Source organism: Vigna unguiculata, chromosome 5 (genome assembly GCF_004118075.2).
Source record: "Vigna unguiculata cultivar IT97K-499-35 chromosome 5, ASM411807v1, whole genome shotgun sequence".
Classification (NCBI taxonomy): domain Eukaryota; kingdom Viridiplantae; phylum Streptophyta; class Magnoliopsida; order Fabales; family Fabaceae; genus Vigna; species Vigna unguiculata.
Genome location: NC_040283.1, coordinates 12067123 through 12086590, shown reverse-complemented (window position 1 = coordinate 12086590; position 19468 = coordinate 12067123). Strand labels below are relative to the sequence as shown.

The following is a 19468-nucleotide window of genomic DNA, read 5'->3' as shown; positions in this document are numbered from 1 at the left end:
TGAAAGAAGTTTTTGGAATTGCAGGAAGAAATCCCAAATTTTATCATACTCAAACTAGTTGCAAAAATGGGCCTATTTTCTTTAGTGGATTGCACTAAAGAAATGAATCAAGTAAGCCCGCACCAATTTGACACACGTGGATTGCACGTGAGAGGAACGCGTATATCAGCGTGGCTCTAATCTCTTTAGAGCTTTTTATTGAATACAAACCTTCCCCTAGGATTTATTTACCATCATTCGTATTATTCTCTAGGGATTTTTTTTTCACACAATTTGGAGGATTTAATGCGAAAGTTTGAACTCATAATTCAATGTTATAAATATCTATAGGAAGAAAATATTTACTCCTAATATTGCAAAAAGATTAATATCTCGCTTCCCGTTGATAAAAATCAGCTCATAAATTATTTTTTACAAGAAAAGAATATTAGCAATGAATGATGTATATATATATATATATATATATATATATATATATATATATATATATATATATATATATATATATATATATATAAAGTCAATAAAAAAAAGAAGAAGAGAAGAAGCTTGGTCGTCTTGCTTGCTCTCAAGTTATAAAATATTCAAATGAAATAATTATATTAGGTAACTGATGCTCAAGGTAAACAATACAAGTGTAAACTTTATTAGGAGTGGACTAATTCTCGAACAATGGATTCAGTAATCTGAACATGCTTGTCACATTTCATTTAAATCAATTTAATGAGTTACTATTACACAAGATTGAAAATATAATTTTAATATTATCAATTAAAGGATACTTAAATATATGAATGGTTGATTATTTGTTTTATTTAATAAAATCACTGTGAGAAAAGTATGGACTTAATGAATTATTCCCAGCAAAAGTTTAAATTATATGCATTGAATCTTCCAGAATAAAATGAACATCTAATTTTTTTGTATAAGAGAGTGAAAGGTGACTCTTGGGCGGTGACTTTCCTTATTTTTTTGGTTTATCTCATTAATTTCTTACTCAATATTTTGTCATTTATTTCAAAATATATTTTATTTAATTATTTCAAAAGTTGCAAACCATGACCTCATATACGATTGAGACAGTGGAGTGGGTATTCATATGAAGGAATATGCTTATCAAAATTACGTCAACAATTTTATCATCTTCTGCGTTTGTTGAAAAACATTACGTTTTTTAAGTAACATTAAATAATGTTATAGTCGGTAATTTATTGTTAGGGTTGAAAATAAAGAAGGATCAAGTTTATAGGCTAATCTACATTGGACTTGCATCAAGTTCAACCTATTTAATTGCATTGATTGTTTTAATTATTTTGAATGAGTAAATATCCTACAAGATGGAGTTTGAAAATAATAGCTTCTAATTAAATTTTCCAAGTTACAATGGGGTATAGTTTAATTAACGCATTTTCTTGAGTAAATAATTTAATCCTTGAAAAATTGATGTAGTAGGCTAGAGAATATTTGAATAAAATTTGCAAATGTTAAGGATTTATTTTTGATACACTATAAAATCTCATCATTTATTCATCAATGTTAAAAGTAATTCTTTAAATATTTTTTCCCCTTCTAATATATTAATTTTTTAATAATAAAAACGTGATCATTTTGGTAAAGTATATTTAGATAGTTACTTGTTATGAAGTTAGAAGGGAAACACACTTTAACATTAAGAGCTGCACTTAATTAAAAGCCGTAAATTTTTTAAGGGTGAAGTTTACTTTACTATATCAACAATTGCTATAATTTCATTAATATTTTGACCATACTTTTTGCAAAAATAAAAAATGACTATAATTAAATGTTAATGTGGCTTAATGCTATAATTTTTAACTATGTTGATATAACTTTTTTTTTTTGTTGAGAACATGTTTTGGAAAGGAATTTATTTTTTCTCAGGAACTTATTACTTGTTCCAAATTTTAAATGGATTATTTTATGCGTTTACTAGATTATGAAGTTAAGACCGAAACCAAAACCAACAACTTACGACATAGATTTTCTCCTTTTTTTTTTATGAATTACGACACCGTATTTGAAATCCAAACTAAAATTGCATCATGATCAACACATATCCCTGATATCTTTAAATTATAGACTAATCACGATCTTTAATAAAAAAAAAATATAACTTGCTAATCTATAAATTTTAAAACAAACATTTTTTATGGTTAAGGATCGTTCTGTATGCCCCATATAAAAGACATGGATAATATTTGATTATAAAACATGAATGGGCTAACATGATTAAGCAATCTATTTGACTTAACAACGTTTTAATATCTATCACAAACATTTTATAAATTTTGATTGAGTTATATAAAATGTCTCTATGATGAACAGAATATTAGAGAAGAAGTGTAATACGTAAGAATGTTCATATATTTAGACTATCTCTTTTGTTTATTTATTTTTAGATCATTGACTAAAATAAAAATTTAAATTAAATATAAAATTAATGTTTTTGCTTGACTTTGAGCCTCTTTATGCCGGCAAATTGGTTTGTACTTATCTATAATATAGACTTTTGAGTTGTGACACGGTTTATATGAAACAGCTTGATTGAACGGTTTATATACTCTTAAAGAAGCTTCTAGCTTTCGAACTTGGTAATGGATTATGAATGTAAAACCTTATAATATAAGAATTTAGTTTGGACACAAGGTTGCATAAAATAAGAAATTGAAATCATATTGTTTCTTAATTTGTCCCTTTAAGCATAACCTTTTGTGGAGGTAAATTTTAATATATTTAATGACTTCGCTAGATCAGTCACTAAAGTGTTGATAAAACTAATTGAGAGTTGAGTGGTTCAAATATGATTAAACTAAAATTAGACTGCAATATACGTTTAAATCATTCAACTATTAAATATATTTTTTAAAATCCATTCGAAATGATAATAATATAATTATCTATCGTATTTTTCATTTTGTTTTGTATATAAGAAAAGTGGTGACTTAATTGATTGCATACTCATTTTAACTTTTCTGTTAATTAATCGAGTGAGGACTGCATTCATGCAAAAAAATTTTCTTGCAATATACTCTTTTCATTTTTATTATCATCACTAAATCTATATACATTTTAAAATTTTTAAATAAAAAAAAATATATATATTAAAATTTCTTTAATATTTATAAAAAATTAAAAGTAGAAGTTTAAAATTATAGCAAAATATAGAATTTTGATTAAAATTTATAAAATTTTGAAAATAGAAAAAGTATAGAAATTTACTTAAGAAATTTTATTTTAGAATAAATATAAAAATATAATTTTAAAAGTATAAAAGTTTAAGATATTTGAAATAAATTTGATTATTTTTATTGTATTTAAATATGTAAATGTAAAGAAATACTTTTAAGGATTTAGTGTTTTTACATTTAACTATTTAATTGTGAAGATGTTTTTTATTTTGAATTTTTATTCATAGGACGGTTGAAGTTATTTTCCAACATAGCACATTGTGCACAATATTTACTTGAATAACATAACTTTGTTTTACGTCAGAATTCAGTTTCTTAAAATTCGAATTGTTATCTTTAATGTAGTTTTTCAGTATCGCAAAACCAGTTCAAAATTGTTTCTCAAGTAACCAAATTTTGAGTTGGATTTTATTAAAATGTTTTTTTATTCAAATTATTTAAAAAAGGAAAAACAAATTTTATATATACTCAGACTTCTTAAAGTTAAAAAACAAATATATAATAAAGTTCTAACTTCTATTTTTATATTTGTTTTCTAAATAATTTTTTTAATAAATTTTAAGATTAAATATATTATTATGAAAAATTGAAAATGGTTTAAAATTTTAAATCATTTGGATACTCGTTATTTCAAAAGTAATGGATTTAATCTTTTTGACTTTGAACAACATTAAAATTTCAATCATGTGAGAAACAACGTTGCATTAGACTACCACGTATAATGACACATAGCTACTATGATGGAGATGACATGACGGAGCTGAATGGCGAAGTGACTGATTTGTTATTTAGTTTACGATGGAGGTTACTATGAAGGCTACGACGGAGACTGAATAACATTGAGCTACTAAGGTCGTGATGGAGAGGACGTGACAGAGAAGACTACGACGGAGGACCTGACGGAGCTGAATTGCAAAGCGAAATCAATTTGGGGGAAAAACCTAGGTTTTCTCATGTGTGGGAGTGATATTCATGAGAATTCAGATTTGGGAGGGAATGAGCTTCTTCAAGAACGAGACGATATTCTCTTTATTTTTGCTTCATTTTTGTTTCTTATTTTGTCTTGTGGCCTCCATGCGTGCTGTAACAAATAGTGCACAAGGGTCGCGGATAGACCTTAAACCTGCGCCCAATCAACCTTAAAGTGGGAATTGTTTTTGACTAGTCTCGTGCGCATGGGACGAGACAGGTAAGGTATACTTTGGCTTATAAGATTTTCTAGAAAACATGCGCATAATCCAAAGTTATAAATCTAAATATATAGATTATCATGCCTGAAGCTATAAGATACTACTTATTATAAATTGAGATGCTAACCCTAGTGAACTTTATTTACACTACATAAAGCCCATAACCTAACGGAACTTTTTTTATAGCTTAATCTATTAGAAATTAATCTTCTTAGAACATGTAAAAGTAGACCTTATTATAATCTTTAAATATGAGAACAAACAGAATGTAAAGTTCATTTTGTAAGTAATTATTTATAGTCTTGAGTATGAAAAATTGCAATTACTTTTCAGTAATTGGAAAGTAAATCACGAATTCACTAAACCAAACGTGAATATTTTAATTACCATGGATTTTGTTTTCTCTCTATTCTTTTTTCTTGTTCTCTAAAGCATACGAATGAGTGCATGTAACTAGGAAAAAACCATCTTTATCAAAACAAAGAAGAATAGAAATAAATTGAAAAAAAAAAAAAGTTAGGTAAGGGCAGTATATATCCATATGTATAATAGATTCAGATATGCATTCACCTGTTACTTCACTTTGCTTATAATATATTCATTTACTATTTATTATAACTGATTATTTCATTTTATTTTTCGTGCACCTACATTCTAATCTTGTCACTTACCTAAACATGAAGTGACGCGTTTCATGAGAATATGCATTAATCAATTTTCATATGCAAAACATGATAAATAGTAAAGATCCAATGTCATGCTCAAACATCACACAGGTACAAGTGGCCGCCGTTGAATGAACAAATTGTTAATTTTCGAAGCACCTTACTTTAAAAACAACATCCAAACAACGAACGGAGTATAGATAATATTAATATAAAAGAGAAAACCAAACATTGAAGAAACCAGTGCTCCGTCAATAGTTTGGGAGGGAATTAATAAAATAAAAACAAAACTTCAAACACCATCAAACTCAAACCATCCAATCGTGTTCCAAAAGCTCAAACCCATCAAAGAGAAACCTACAAAACCAGCTAGATAACAGTAATAATAGAAAAAACTTGTGTGCTATATGCAGGTGTTGGTTCACACGTAGCTTTCAAGGTCATACGTGTGAGTTTGTGTTGAAAATTTCCTGGCTTTGCGTGAAGAATTGGACTCTCATCCAAAACAACTTTCTCAACGTCATCATTTTTCTCCAACCCTTTTTTATACCCTAGGAATTCATCATGTTCTCCACTCGTCACATTCATCTCATTTGAGACACCCCAAAGGGAAAAACCAAAACCCAAAAACCCTTCACTTTCTCTCTGTCTTCTCTCAAACCAGCACACATAGAAAATGGAGGGTCTGATTCCTTTCGTTTACAAGGCCATAATGCAATACAAGGGTACTGGGAAAGAGGGTCCTTTAGGATCATGGATTTGTGAGTCCCCTTCTTACTCATACATGAGACTTCCTGGTGATTCAGGAAGGTTTTCAATTCAAGCACCAGCTTCATTCTCTGCACCTTCACCCTCTTCCAACAACCCTACTTCTTCTGCCACCCAAATCATTGTTTCCTCTGGGGTTCAGTCCCCACATCAGTGTTTGACACATCGTAGAATTGCAGCATGAACATGCATGAACAAGAACATGACTGCGGAGCTAAGTGGTTGGTGCCTGAAGAAGAAAAAGCTGAAGGTGCAGACCAACTGGTTCTGGTGGAAGGAAAGTGATGGTGGTCTCTTTGATTATTCAAGAGTTCAAGTTTGTGGTTTCAAGTGTTGGGAATGTTGTTTTATTTCCATTTTGGATGAGCGTGTGGAAAACAACCAAAAGGGTCTCTTCATACGCTTAGGTTGTGGTTGATGGTGGTATTGTTGTGTAATTAAGTTGTAGATATGGGTTTCTGATGCTTAAGAAATTGTTCTTGTTCTATGGCCAAATGGCCACTTCAAACTATGAGTTTCTAGACAAAATAATAACCAAAATGTGATGTCTTTTTTTTCTTTTTTTTTAACTACCTTGCAATTGTTTATTGTTTGTTCAATGTTCTGATTTCTGCATTCACCTTTTCTTTTTTCTTGGCGTTTGAATTTAGGTTATGTTTACATGATTTACTTTATAAGTTACCACTATAGAAGAAAATTTTAACTTGTATAATTGTTACAAAATTTTGTTTTTTTTTTTATCTTTCTTAACAAAATTTTGCTTTATATTTTGGTTGGTCTCTATGATATATTTTTTAAGTTTTTTCTTCAAATTAAGTATTTAATGAATTGTAAAATTTTGATTTTAAGTCCTTTAAAAAGCATTTATTTTGTACTCATTTCTAGGATTGTGTTGTTCTTTTAATTCATTTTTGTAATATATTTAGATAATATTTGTTCTCAATTTATTTTGCAATAATATCTAAACATATTATTTTCAGAGGTTGTAATAACCAAAATTTCTGATCTTAGTGACGGAATTAAGAAGAAATAGGCAGTAACTAGAAGAATTAATAAACTATTCGTGGTTGTAATAATGAGTAAAATAAGTGTGTGGTTGGTTTCTTTTGGCACATTTGGTCAATCTTTTCCATCATTATCATTCAAACAATATATTAATTAAAAATTTGTTTTAACTAATAGCACAAGGTTTTGTGTGGAGGGCGGCTACAGCTACAGAAGAAATGTCATATCATCACCAACTTTCTTCCCACAACCTAATCCAAACTTTCCCAATTGAAAATTTTCACATTCCTTCTTATTTTATAATAATAACAGTAATAATTAACTTCCCAACTTTATCTCTCCACCTCAAATGGAATCAAAAGCATCATCAAGTGATGCATAGTAGAAAATTGGAACCTTTTTCTGAAGAACCACACTAATATTCCTTGATCAATCCACCCTGTTCATCTTGAAAATCTTATTGAAATATCATCTTTGAAGGGAGAAGATGTAAATTGGCACTTTGGGTACTTGTTCTTGCTATTCTGCCCTGGGAATGGTGGTTCTTTCTTTTCTTTGATTAGTCTTGTGCTTCGGATTCGGTCTTCTTAAGTGCCTACTTAAGTTTATGTTGGGATTCTCTCCGATGTTGTTCTTGATGAGGAATGTGCTATTCCATCAAATGTGATTTTTTTTTTCATCCGTACAACACATTTGGAGCTTATGCTCTGTTCATTTAAGGTAGTCTTTTTTTTAAGTAAACGCGAAGATAAATTATGAGGTGAAAAATATGGTTTTTTGAATTGATAGAAGAGTGAGTGAATGCGATAATTATGTGTATTGGCACCAAATTTGAGAGGATAATTTGAGACAATACCATTTTAACCAAAAGTATCTCTACTTCTATTTAAATTTATTTCATTTTATATAATTAATTCATTTAAAAAAATTTACTTATAATGTATTACAAAATCGTTTCTTATATATATATATATATATATATATATATATATATATTACAAAATTTTAAGCTAAAAATTTTATCAATAAGCTAATAAGATAAACAAATATATAATAATAATAATAATAATAATAATTATTATTATTATTATATGTGCTTGTATGTTACACTTTTTGCCGGAAAAAAAAAAATATATATATATATATATATATAAAATAATTGTAACATCCCAATTTTAGCAGTTTGAAGCTAAAAAAATAGGGAGTTTCATCATAGTTCCAAAACAGATAATCCAGTGTACACAATATATTAATATAGTCTTACAAAAGTTGTGACTATAAAAATATATCACCTATACACTTAAACTAAATTAATAAACTCTATACTTAAACTGACCACTGCTAAAAGCTCCCACTGGAAACCTCCTCATCAACCTAAAACGATGGTTCTTCATCCTCCAGAAGCGCCTTTGACGCTGCAATCACATCTGCTCCCACCGAATAGGTGATCATCGCAAAAGGAAAACATACAGCACGAGACAGACACACAGAAAGCAAGGGTAAGCTAATTTGATTAAATGAATCATACAATTCAATTATAATCAGAAATCACCAGAATCACATAAACCACCCCAAACACAATGCATATATATTACTTTAGACTCAATATCCGGATTATGTAAGCGACATTGGATCTCTGGGTGGCTTGCACCTGTGACGGTTCCCAAACTCTGCAGAGTTTGGACACAAGGGGTTATCACCCAACCACTCCCAAGGTAAGTCCCCTTCGCGTTTGTGACTGAATCGGGTCCACAGACTAGGACCTCCTGCTACTCCTCACGACATAATCCATTATACTCTACATGAGCCTTAATGGTTATTAGAGCGTCAGGATACCAACCCATACGGAGTCCTCATGTCCTTACACACACTAACATACTCTTTTGAATTTCCCTTGAAATTCTAATTCAACCACTTCTTCTCATATTCCAACTTCATGCAATTTCACCACATATATTACCAATCATAATTCATGCATATCGTAACTAAGTTCACATTTTAACATTTAAACATAGCTTCATCCATTAGAAATAGAGAAATAACACTCAGCTGCAGAGGTTCTCGTCCAAGCTGAAAGGGCTCGCCCAGGCGAAAGGGCTCTCCCGCTTAGGTGAGTCATTCTCGCTTGAGCGAGGCTCGAAACAGAGAAAAACCCAAACTCTGGGCGAATTCTCGCTCAGGCTAAGCTGTCTCACCTAGACGAGAGTGACTCTCGCTCAAGCGAGACTGGCTCACCTAAGCGAGATCTCACGCAGAGACAGGGGATGAGTTTCTGGTGTTTTCGCTTAGGCGAGAGCTGCCCGCTTAGGCGAAAATACCAGATTCCCAATCTGTTCTCACATGCAACAGTCCAGAAATTTATCACAATCCAATCATACACTCAATTACACAGTTCAAGCACTCATACAACATTCAATTATGCAATTCAAAGTCATCAGAATGATTTCTATACTAAATACAAGTAAAACAGTTAGCTTCCCTTACCTGTTATCCTCTTTAGACAACTTTATAAACGTCAACGCCTTAAAAACGTCAACACCTCTAACTTCACGGGATGCTCTATCTACACATAGAAACATCACAAGAACGATTAGGACATACCGTTATGATCACTGATAAGCAGAGACTCATACTGATGATTAAAACGTCGCATGCAAGTGGATAAGGGCTCGCATGCAACAGAAAACAGAAAAAGACTAAAAAAGAGAGCAGAAACTCAACTTACACGAACGGAGAAACTGATCGGTCCAAATTGAAGAGCTCGCCGAGAGGATCAATCCTATGGTCTCGGTTCTTCAATCAGACGACCAGAGAGGCAGAACTTCTAGAGAGAAGTCAGAGAACTCTAGAAAAGTGGTTTCTAGAGAGATAATGTGTTTTAAAATAATGAAACTCGTTTATAACAATTCTATTTATACTAAAACCTTTTAATATTAAAATAATCGAGTCTCACTATTTTTAAGCCACTATCACTTTTAAAACGTCATTTTCTAGGGTCTTACATTCTTCCCAACAAGAAAAGTTTTCATCCCCGAAAATTCACTCGTCAGATAGAAAGAAAACCATGCTCTCCTCATGTTCTCTACAACAACCACCTAGACATGACTGACTTAACGATTGCAACACCTAAACTACTGAAAACTATGCCTTTGTGCTAAGCGATATATGATTAACAGTGTAGATTAGATTAGTCACTACTCTCTAAGCAACTCTCCACCTTCCACCTTAAAACTTGAATGATCCTTTACACCTAACCAACCCACTTATGTCTGATATGTTTACTCACCTTCCATATGTTCTCCACTACTTCTAGTAGGTTTTTACCAAAATTTAAAGATTTGCAACCGATCTCAACCTAAAACGTGATTGTTATCACTTCTCATTATCTAGTTTCTTCCTTGAGGTACCACTCATCTGACTTGATCGCACACAACTTCAAAACATTCTTGACCACCTTATCCATCATCATCCTCATGACATCATGCTTCTCAAACTGACTTTGACCAGAGCAGCAGAGTCTGTAACAATGCTATCCCACTTCCCGACTAGACCCTTCACTTGCGGCAACAACGACACCAAATTCTGAAACTTCCTCAGCATTTATTAAACCACTAATCTGCAACCATCCCTCCACCAATTCTTTCCCTTCATTATTGAACCAACCATTACAATTCTCTTCCCGCTTAAAACATATACTAGTAGTTTTCCATTTCTAAGGTGATAGCACAACTCAAAACCGTAGCTCGATTCATCTCTCCTGTTTCCTATCCATCTCCCTCTATGCAACTCCATACTTCTAGTTGTTGATGATCACTAGACATCTTTAACAATTCTTCAAAACACTAACACCTCTGTTGTTTTAGAGAACTCACTACTACATCAACCACCAGGTCATGAGTAAGATATTTCCCCATCTCTTGTATTCCCACTATTGATAAGTATACCCCCACCATTATTCCGCTGCGTCACTCTGATCAACAACCATTTTCACACCTGATGCGTTTAGCCACAATAGACCTCAAAGAATAATCAATCATTGAAGCGTTGATCATGTTCTTCTTCAATATCTTGACGACTCTCTTCACACTTGAGAAACTTGTCGCGAAACCTTGATAACAACTTTCTTGAAAAACCTTACTTAAACTCACTCTTAGAACTTTCTTTCCCTTAACATTTTTCCCACTCATCTTAACCACTTACAGTTGTAGATCTTAACATATAATTACTTCTCTTTCCAAACTTTGTTAGACTGGATTACTCACGATGACACACTACGATTAAACCATTGCTTTTCTAAGGACTTCTCCACCTATTGTCTTGACTCCACACTTTTATCAAAATCATCCAATGTAAAACTATTGACACTGGTTACGTTTCAGATATCAATGCCATAATGAACCCTACCGATTGTCGGTGATTGTTCTAACATCTGCTTCATAACATAACTAAAACTGTTTCACCACTAAGATCCCTTGCATATGTTCTTCGCGGGCCTTTACTAGATAAACACTCATACCGGTAACACTCTGTCTTCACTTTTCAACTTGTTCCATACTTGATGCACAACCATTTACTCACCTTCTTGAAACAAGGAACATCACTTCCTATGATACCATATTCCACCCGAATGATCTTGGAAAACAACCAAGTCACCCTTAAGATTTATGCTCGCGACCAAACCTTGTAAAGGAAGTAATTCAAGTTGACTTTGAATTTGAATCCTTTGATCACCCCAAAACATACCACGCATCCAAGAAATCTTCACTTGTCCACCATAGAAGAAAAACTACCAGCTCAAACTCCAACTCCTCCTTGCAGTTAACCATAACTCATTAATCATATTGACGACACCAAGGTTTTATGATCACGAACGAAACCAAAACTCATATCCCAAACACCACCTTTTGAATTTGATAATTAACAGCTCCAACACCGACTATCGTAGACACAATTCCAACTACTTAAGATTTTTCCTTCTCCTTTCATTATTTACGGTACTCTGCCTTCTCTAGCTTTTATCGTTCCCACAAGATCGAACTTAACGGTTCGCTTCTTCTTCCCACACTTGAATTTCTCTACCTCAGCCCAATGTCAATGCTTATACTCATGAACTACTTTTCCTTGAAACATCTTGTTATCTACTAAAAAGATCCAAGCATCTCCTTCTGATTATTAAACCTAATATGAAACCTTTATGCCACTTCATCCTTATGCACATATTATTTTTCTACTTAGGAAACATCACCTTACCTAACTGATCCGTAAACTCTGCTCTATCTTAACCTTCCACAAGAGATTTGTCGTCTTTTTACACTTCAAGATCTTTATATTTCTTAGCTTGTTTGATGCCAAGCAACCTCACCGTTTCCTACAACCTAGGATCTACCAATTGCTTCTCTTTCACCAATCCAAGAAAGCATTAGATATGACCATATGACTATGTCCAATGACACAACTCCTAACACTGCTTGTATTTGCTTATCTCTGAACCTCAACACTTCTAGAATGTAGAACCAAGTTGGTCTTCTCAAACGTTGTTGCGCTGGCATACACTGATATCTTCCATATTTCTAACCTCTGAACTCAACTCCTTTTAGGAAACTTCTGATATTCGATCTCGTGAGCCTGCTCTTGAAGCTTCCTTAGTCTAAATGTTGATGCTGAATTTTAACCTCTTTATCCAGTCTACTATCCCAAAGCTTAACTTTCCTTGTTCATCGATCTACTTCATACAACAAACTTATATCCTCGAGGCAAAAAGTTGTCTCAAAAACTACATCCAACCCTCACAAAGGTAAGCAGGTCAAGTTGACGTTCAATCTGCATTCCTCTATCACTATAAACACTAAACGCAAACCACAAAGGTGCAACAAAACAATCATGGACACAGAAAGCAAAACTCTAACATCTATTGATAGCCAGAACTTTTTGTCTATCAGTCCTCTTTCCTCAAACCATTAGAATTAAGAAAGGAAAACAATCTTTGATCTAGTCATGAGTGTGCACCCTCATTACTTTGTAAAGACGTTTTCTGTTCTTAATACTTTTGGTTTCAAAGACAAACTCTACTAAACTCGAACTCCAACACAAACAAGACATGACAAACCCACAACCCTCGGGTCATCCTAAGGACGAACTGCTCTGATACCATAAATGTAACATCCCAATTTTAGCAGTTTGAAGCTAATAAAAATAGGGAGTTTCATCATAGTTCCAAAACAGATAATCCAGTGTACACAATATATTAATATAGTCTTACAAAAGTTGTGACTATAAAAATATATCACTTATACACTTAAACTAAACTAATAAACTCTATACTTAAACTGATCACTGCTAAAGATCCCACTAGAAACCTCCTCATCAACCTAAAACGATGGTTCTTCATCCTCCAGAAGTGCCTTTGACGCTGCAATCACATCTGCTCCCACTGAATAGGTGATCATCGCAAAAGGAAAACATACAACACGAGACAGACACACAGAAAACAAGGGTAAGCTAATCTGATTAAATGAATCATACAATTCAATTATAAACAGAAATCATGCAATCTTTCTCATTTTCACCAGAATCACATAAACCACCCTAAACACAATGCATATATATTACTCTAGACTCGATATCCGGATTATGTAAGCGACATTGGATCTCTGGGTGGCTTGCACCTGTGACGGTTCCCAAACTCTGCAGAGTTTGGACACAAGGGGTTATCACCCAACCACTCCCAAGGTAAGTCCCATTCGCGTCTGTGACTGAATCGGGTCCACAGACTAGGACCTCCTGCTACTCCTCATGACATAATCCATTACACTCTACATGAGCCTTAATGGTTATTGGAGCGTCAGGATACCAACCCATACAGAGTCCTCATGCCCTTACACACACTAACATACTCTTTTGAATTTCCCTTGAAATTCTAATTCAACCACTTCTTCTCATATTCCAACTTCATGCAATTTCACCACATATATTACCAGTCATAACAATTCATGCATATCATAACTAAGTTCACATTTTAACATTTAAACATAGCTTCATCCATTAGAAATAGAGAAATAACACTCATCTGCAGAGGTTCTTGCCCAAGCTGAAAGGGCTCGCCCAGGCGAAAGAGCTTTGTCGTTAGGCGAGTCATTCTCGCTTGAGCGAGGCTCGAAATAGAGAAAAATCTAAACTCTGGGCGAATTCTCACTCAGGCTAAGCTTTCTCGCTGAGACGAGAGTGACTCTCGCTCAAGCGAGACTGGCTCACCTAAGCGAGATCTCGCACAGAGACAGGGGATGAGTTTCTGGTGTTTTCGCTTAGGCAAAAATACCAGATTCCCAATCTGTTCTCACATGCAACAGTCCAGAAATTTATCATAATCCAATCATACACTCAATTACACAGTACAAGCACTCATACAACACTCAATCATGCAATTCAAAACCATCAGAATGATTTCTATACTAAATACAAGTAAAACAGTTAGCTTCCCTTACATGTTATCCTGTTTAGACAACTTTATAAGCGTCAACGCCTTAAAAACGTCAACACCTCTAACTCCACAGGATGCTCTATCTACACATAGAAACATCACAAGAACGATCAGGACATGCCGTTATGATCACTGATCAACAGAGACTCATACTGATGATTAAAATGTCGCATGCAAGCGGAAAAGGGCTCACATGCAACAGAAAACAGAAAAAGACTAAAAAAGAGAGCGGAAACTCAACTTACACGAACGGAGAAACTGATCGGTCCAAATTGAAGAGCTCGCCGAGGAGATCAATCCTATGGTCTCGGTTCTTCAATCAGACGACCAGAGAGGCAGAACTTCTAGAGAGAAGTCAGAGAACTCTAGAAGAGTGGTTTTCTAGAGAGATAGTGTGTTTTAAAATAATGAAACTCGTTTATAACAATCCTATTTATATTAAAATCTTTTAATATTAAAATAATCGAGTCTCATTATTTTTAAACTACTATATTTTTAAAACATCATTTTCTAGGGTCTTACAATAATGGAATTGTATTATAAAAAAAGAAAAAAATATCTTCAGTTCTTTGAAGCTTCACAGTTGTTTCCTTATTAATCGTGCAATAGTTAAATGATAGTTTTAAACTGAATAATTACCTGAATGATGTTGGGTTTCAAAGATAAAATCTTAATTTTGTGTTTCCTGTTATAAATTATGTTACATAATAATAAAATACAGAAAGTTATACTTAATAATTTTCCTATTTAAACTAACCTATTTCTACTCCTAAACGACAGAGTGTCATCTTGATCAACTCTATATAATTGACAACCATTTTTTGATGGGAAAGTTTGTAAAATTACTTGCGTGAAATTATTTATCAAAATATATGAATAGGTTAAATATACTTCTATATATATATATATATATATATATATATATATATATATATATATATATATATATATATATATATATATATATATATATATATATATATATATATATATATATATATATAATATAAAAAAAATTAATTATCATTATAATTTATTGTTTAAACTGATAATCCGATTACGTAATAAGTTAACATTTATTTTTACTTTTTTTACAAATAAATACAATAAGAAAAAAATATTGTTTAGTTTGATCTCTTTATACATATCTTCCATGGTCAACAATTTTTTGATGAAGGGGTAGTTAGTTAATCAATTCTACCTATTTTGGCATTTTTATTAACATAATAACGCTTTTGAAAGACAACCATAAATAAATAAATTTATAAGGAAAAACATGAGAATATTTGGTGATTATTTTTTAGTTAAGGGAAAACATGAGAATTATTTGGTGATTATTTTTTAGTTAAGATTTATTCAATTATGTTTATAAATAGAAAGTGTATTATTTAATCCTATTATAAGATTACTTCAATTGAATGAAAATAACATTGTTTCGTTGAAAAGGTAATAACAAAGTAGTTACAGAAAGTTGTCTGAGAAAAAAGATATAAATGATTAAATTAGATTTTGATATGATATAATTTGTTATAACAATATCTGATTAGACACAATATCTTAGATATTTGTTTTGACACTGATTGAGAGTCAGGGTCTTGATTATCTATATATAAGAAGTTTCACCTCACATACTACACAATTGAGGAGAAATATTTCTGAGTTTTCTCTGTTTGGAAAACTGTGGAGTTGAAGTAAAAGGTAAGAATATTCTATGTATACTTTCTTTTTTAATTGTTTGATTTCTATAATTATTATACAATTATTATGTGATTATATATATGATTATTGTTTGAAAGGTGAGAAGCATTATGAACAAGATTTTTGTGGAGAAAGTTAGTTCATAGAATAGTTCCTTAGTCAGATTATTCAAATTTTAATTTTGATGATATGAAATAAATTATATTGAGCCCAAATATTCCTTATATGTCTATCAAGGTGATAATTATATATTAAACATATTTGCTTATTAACATTTTAATTTTCATTATAGGAAATAAACATAAATTTTCAAGAAATAAGACTAAGATAGTGGTAGACAGATATATATTTTTTCCCAAAAATTAAGATTTTGATAACGGAAACAAAGTTGAAAAATTTTGCTAAATAAATATTTTATTAAAATATTCACATCAAATAAAAAATATTCAAAATTTTTATTAAAACAAGATTTTTACTCCATAGATTATGTGTAATGTTCTGATATTTTTGACTTTCAGAATAAAATAAAAGCAGGGAAATATGATGTGCGAAGAGGTGTGGTGTAAAGATATGGTAATGGAAATTTTGTCGAGGCTTCCAGTAAAATCTCTTTTGCGATTCATGTGTGTGAGCAAATACTTTCAATCTCTCATCTTGGATCCACATTTCATGAACTCACGCAAAAGCATCAATTTCTTGTTAAGTTACTTCAATGAAAGCAGAACTTCATGCTTTTTCGTTCCTTCACCTATCCGTTCTTTGTTTGAACATTCAACATCCTTCTATGCTAGTTCTCTTGAAGATTCAACACCATTCTTTCCTATTGATATCATGTATCAATCTTTTCCTCAAAGGAACAAGTATCGGGTTCTTGGTTCATGCAATGGCTTGGTATGTTTAGCTATATGCAACATAACGGGTCCAATCATTCTTCACTTATGGAATCCTGCCACTAAAGTAGTATTTGAAAACTTGCATTCTATGTCAGAACTTCCTAATAACATAAATTTTGTTATGTTAGGGATGGCTATGATAACTCAAGGCATGCCTACAAAGTGGTTGCAATAGTTAACTATTTGAATTCCAACCATCCTTTTAGATCCTTAATTTGGAACCTGAATGACGAGAGTGGTTGGAGAGAGATTCAAGATTTTGCTGCTAATCCTACTATAGTGGAAGGTAATGGAATATACCTAAACAACACTCTTAATTGGTTAGGGTTACCAAATTATAATTACAATGACATTGATGTCCGTGATATTTCATTTGATAAAGTGGTGATTGTTTCGCTTGATCTTGAGACGGAAAAATATACACAAATGTTGGTTCCTCACGAACTTAATGGGGTGATCATAAGAGATTTTTGCTTTTTTGATGAACACCTCCATTCCAATGAAGCACCCCTTATTGGAGTTTTGGGTGGTTGTTTAAGTCTTTTTCTTCACAATCACATGACAAAACATCTAAGTATATGGCAGATGAAGGAGTTTGGGAATCAAAGATCTTGGACTCTCTTGCTGAATACGTCTTTTCAAGATCTTGGAGTTAACTCTATACAATTACCTCCAAATATGTTTGATTACGTAACGAGAGTTTTAGCTGATCAAAATTTTTCTTTTCATAGCAATTTGCTACCTTTGTGCATGATTGAGAATGATCGAGATATTGTGATTATTGACAATTCATTTCAACGTCGTGTGGAGCAACTAATAATTTATAATCTGAGAGACAAGACAGTGACGTTCAAAAAGATGAGGGATAACTTACGTTGGATCTATATGTTTGATTATGTTGAAAGTTTGATTTCTCCTATTGAGTTGATTAGACGTTCTGTAACAATGTCTTAAATTATTGATACATAATGTTAACATACCTTTATTGAGTTTCTTTTAAAATTTCAAAGAGTATTCATCTCATACCTTTCTTTCTAACTACGATACATAATGTTAACATGTTACTTAAAACTTAAATTAGTTATCTCGTTATCAAACAAATAGTTATTCCTTGATATGTGATAGTCATATTAAACCTCTGATGTTTGATTATCTTATCAAATCATGGCAATAACTGTGAGTTACTTTTTTTAGTTTATCTTGATTCTAAATAATTGTTGTATAATGAGGCTAAAATACTAGTGGTAGATATAATAAAAATTATTTTTCCAAAAAATTACTCTAAATGAAATCATATTAATTTATTTAAATATTCAAAATTGATTATAACTTTTCAAAACAGGCCAAATAATATTATTCTCCAAAATCGTCCATTGTCAATAACCAAGAACAAAGTTCTTATATTTTATAATATTACGACAAGTAACAATAGTTTACAAAATATTTTTATATTTGATTACGACATTCATATTATTAAAACTACTTTAAAATGAGAAATATTTTAATTTCCAATATTTTCTATTATCAATTAGAACAAAAAGATTTTTAGCAATTTCCAATATTTTCCGTTATCAATTAGAACAAAGAGATTTTTCTATTTTATAACTTGTTTTAGAACCTAAGTAGGATAAGATATATTCTGTATTCAATAAATTATTATTTTATTTGATAATTTTATACTAATTTTAATCCTAAATTTTTTATTATTTATTTTAAACATTTTTAAAAACTTAGTTATTGAAAGAGAAAAATGTGTCTTCATTGTCAGAATATCCCTTTCATTTTTGCAAACTTGAAATAGTACTTCCTCCACTTAATCTTGGTAATCTCTTTTCTAACAAATTCTTTAAATTAGTTTTTTTTAATGGTGTAATTTTGTACTTGTTTTATTAAAATGGATAAAGTTAGAAAACTTTACGATTATGAATAAGTTATATTTATATAAACAACTTCAAACAAGAGTTTTTTTTTATTCCAAAATAACGCCTCAAGGGCTTTCCTCGAGTCATTGGTATCAATGCCTACTTTACTTTTTTGAAGGCTTCGTCATGCTCTTTTTCCCATTTAAAATCATGTTCTTTTTTTAATCCCAACAATGGAGAAAATACATGAGTTTTACCTATCAAATTCAATATAAATCTCCTCAGATAATTTATTTTCCCAAACAATGATTGCAATTGTTTCTTATTCACTGGGCTTTCGTATCAAATATAGTTTTAGCTTTGTCTGTATCAATGTACATACCTTTCTCACGCACAATAAATCTAAGAAACATACCAAAGACATATTTTCAAGGGTTCATTTTCAAATTATGCTTTATCATCCTCTTGAAAGCTTTTCTCATATTAATCAAATGAGAATCTATAGCTTTCGATTTAATAACAATACACTTGCATAAAATCAGCTATATCAAATAATGGAAAATTATATTCCTAGCTCTTTCATAAGTAGCTCCAACATTTTTTAAACCAAAAAGGATAAGTACTTATTTATATGTTCTTAATGGCCCAGCATCAAAACACAATTTTCAATTATAAATATTTTAGATTAAATTATGTCTTTGGTC

General features: G+C 31.5%; 1 protein-coding gene across 1 annotated transcript; it reads left to right on the top strand.

The window, feature by feature from the left end:
• The first annotated feature begins 5612 nt into the window (after positions 1–5612).
• LOC114183841 lies at positions 5613–6398 on the top strand. The gene has a single exon (XM_028070995.1). The coding sequence runs from the start codon at positions 5738–5740 to the stop codon at positions 6011–6013; it is 276 nt and encodes a 91-aa protein (XP_027926796.1). The 5' UTR covers positions 5613–5737; the 3' UTR covers positions 6014–6398.
• Positions 6399–19468: the final 13070 nt, after the last annotated feature.

Bases quoted from the DNA above. Each gene is read 5' to 3' on its own strand.
- LOC114183841 (XM_028070995.1), top strand. From the start codon at position 5,738: ATGGAGGGTCTGATTCCTTTCGTTTACAAGGCCATAATGCAATACAAG.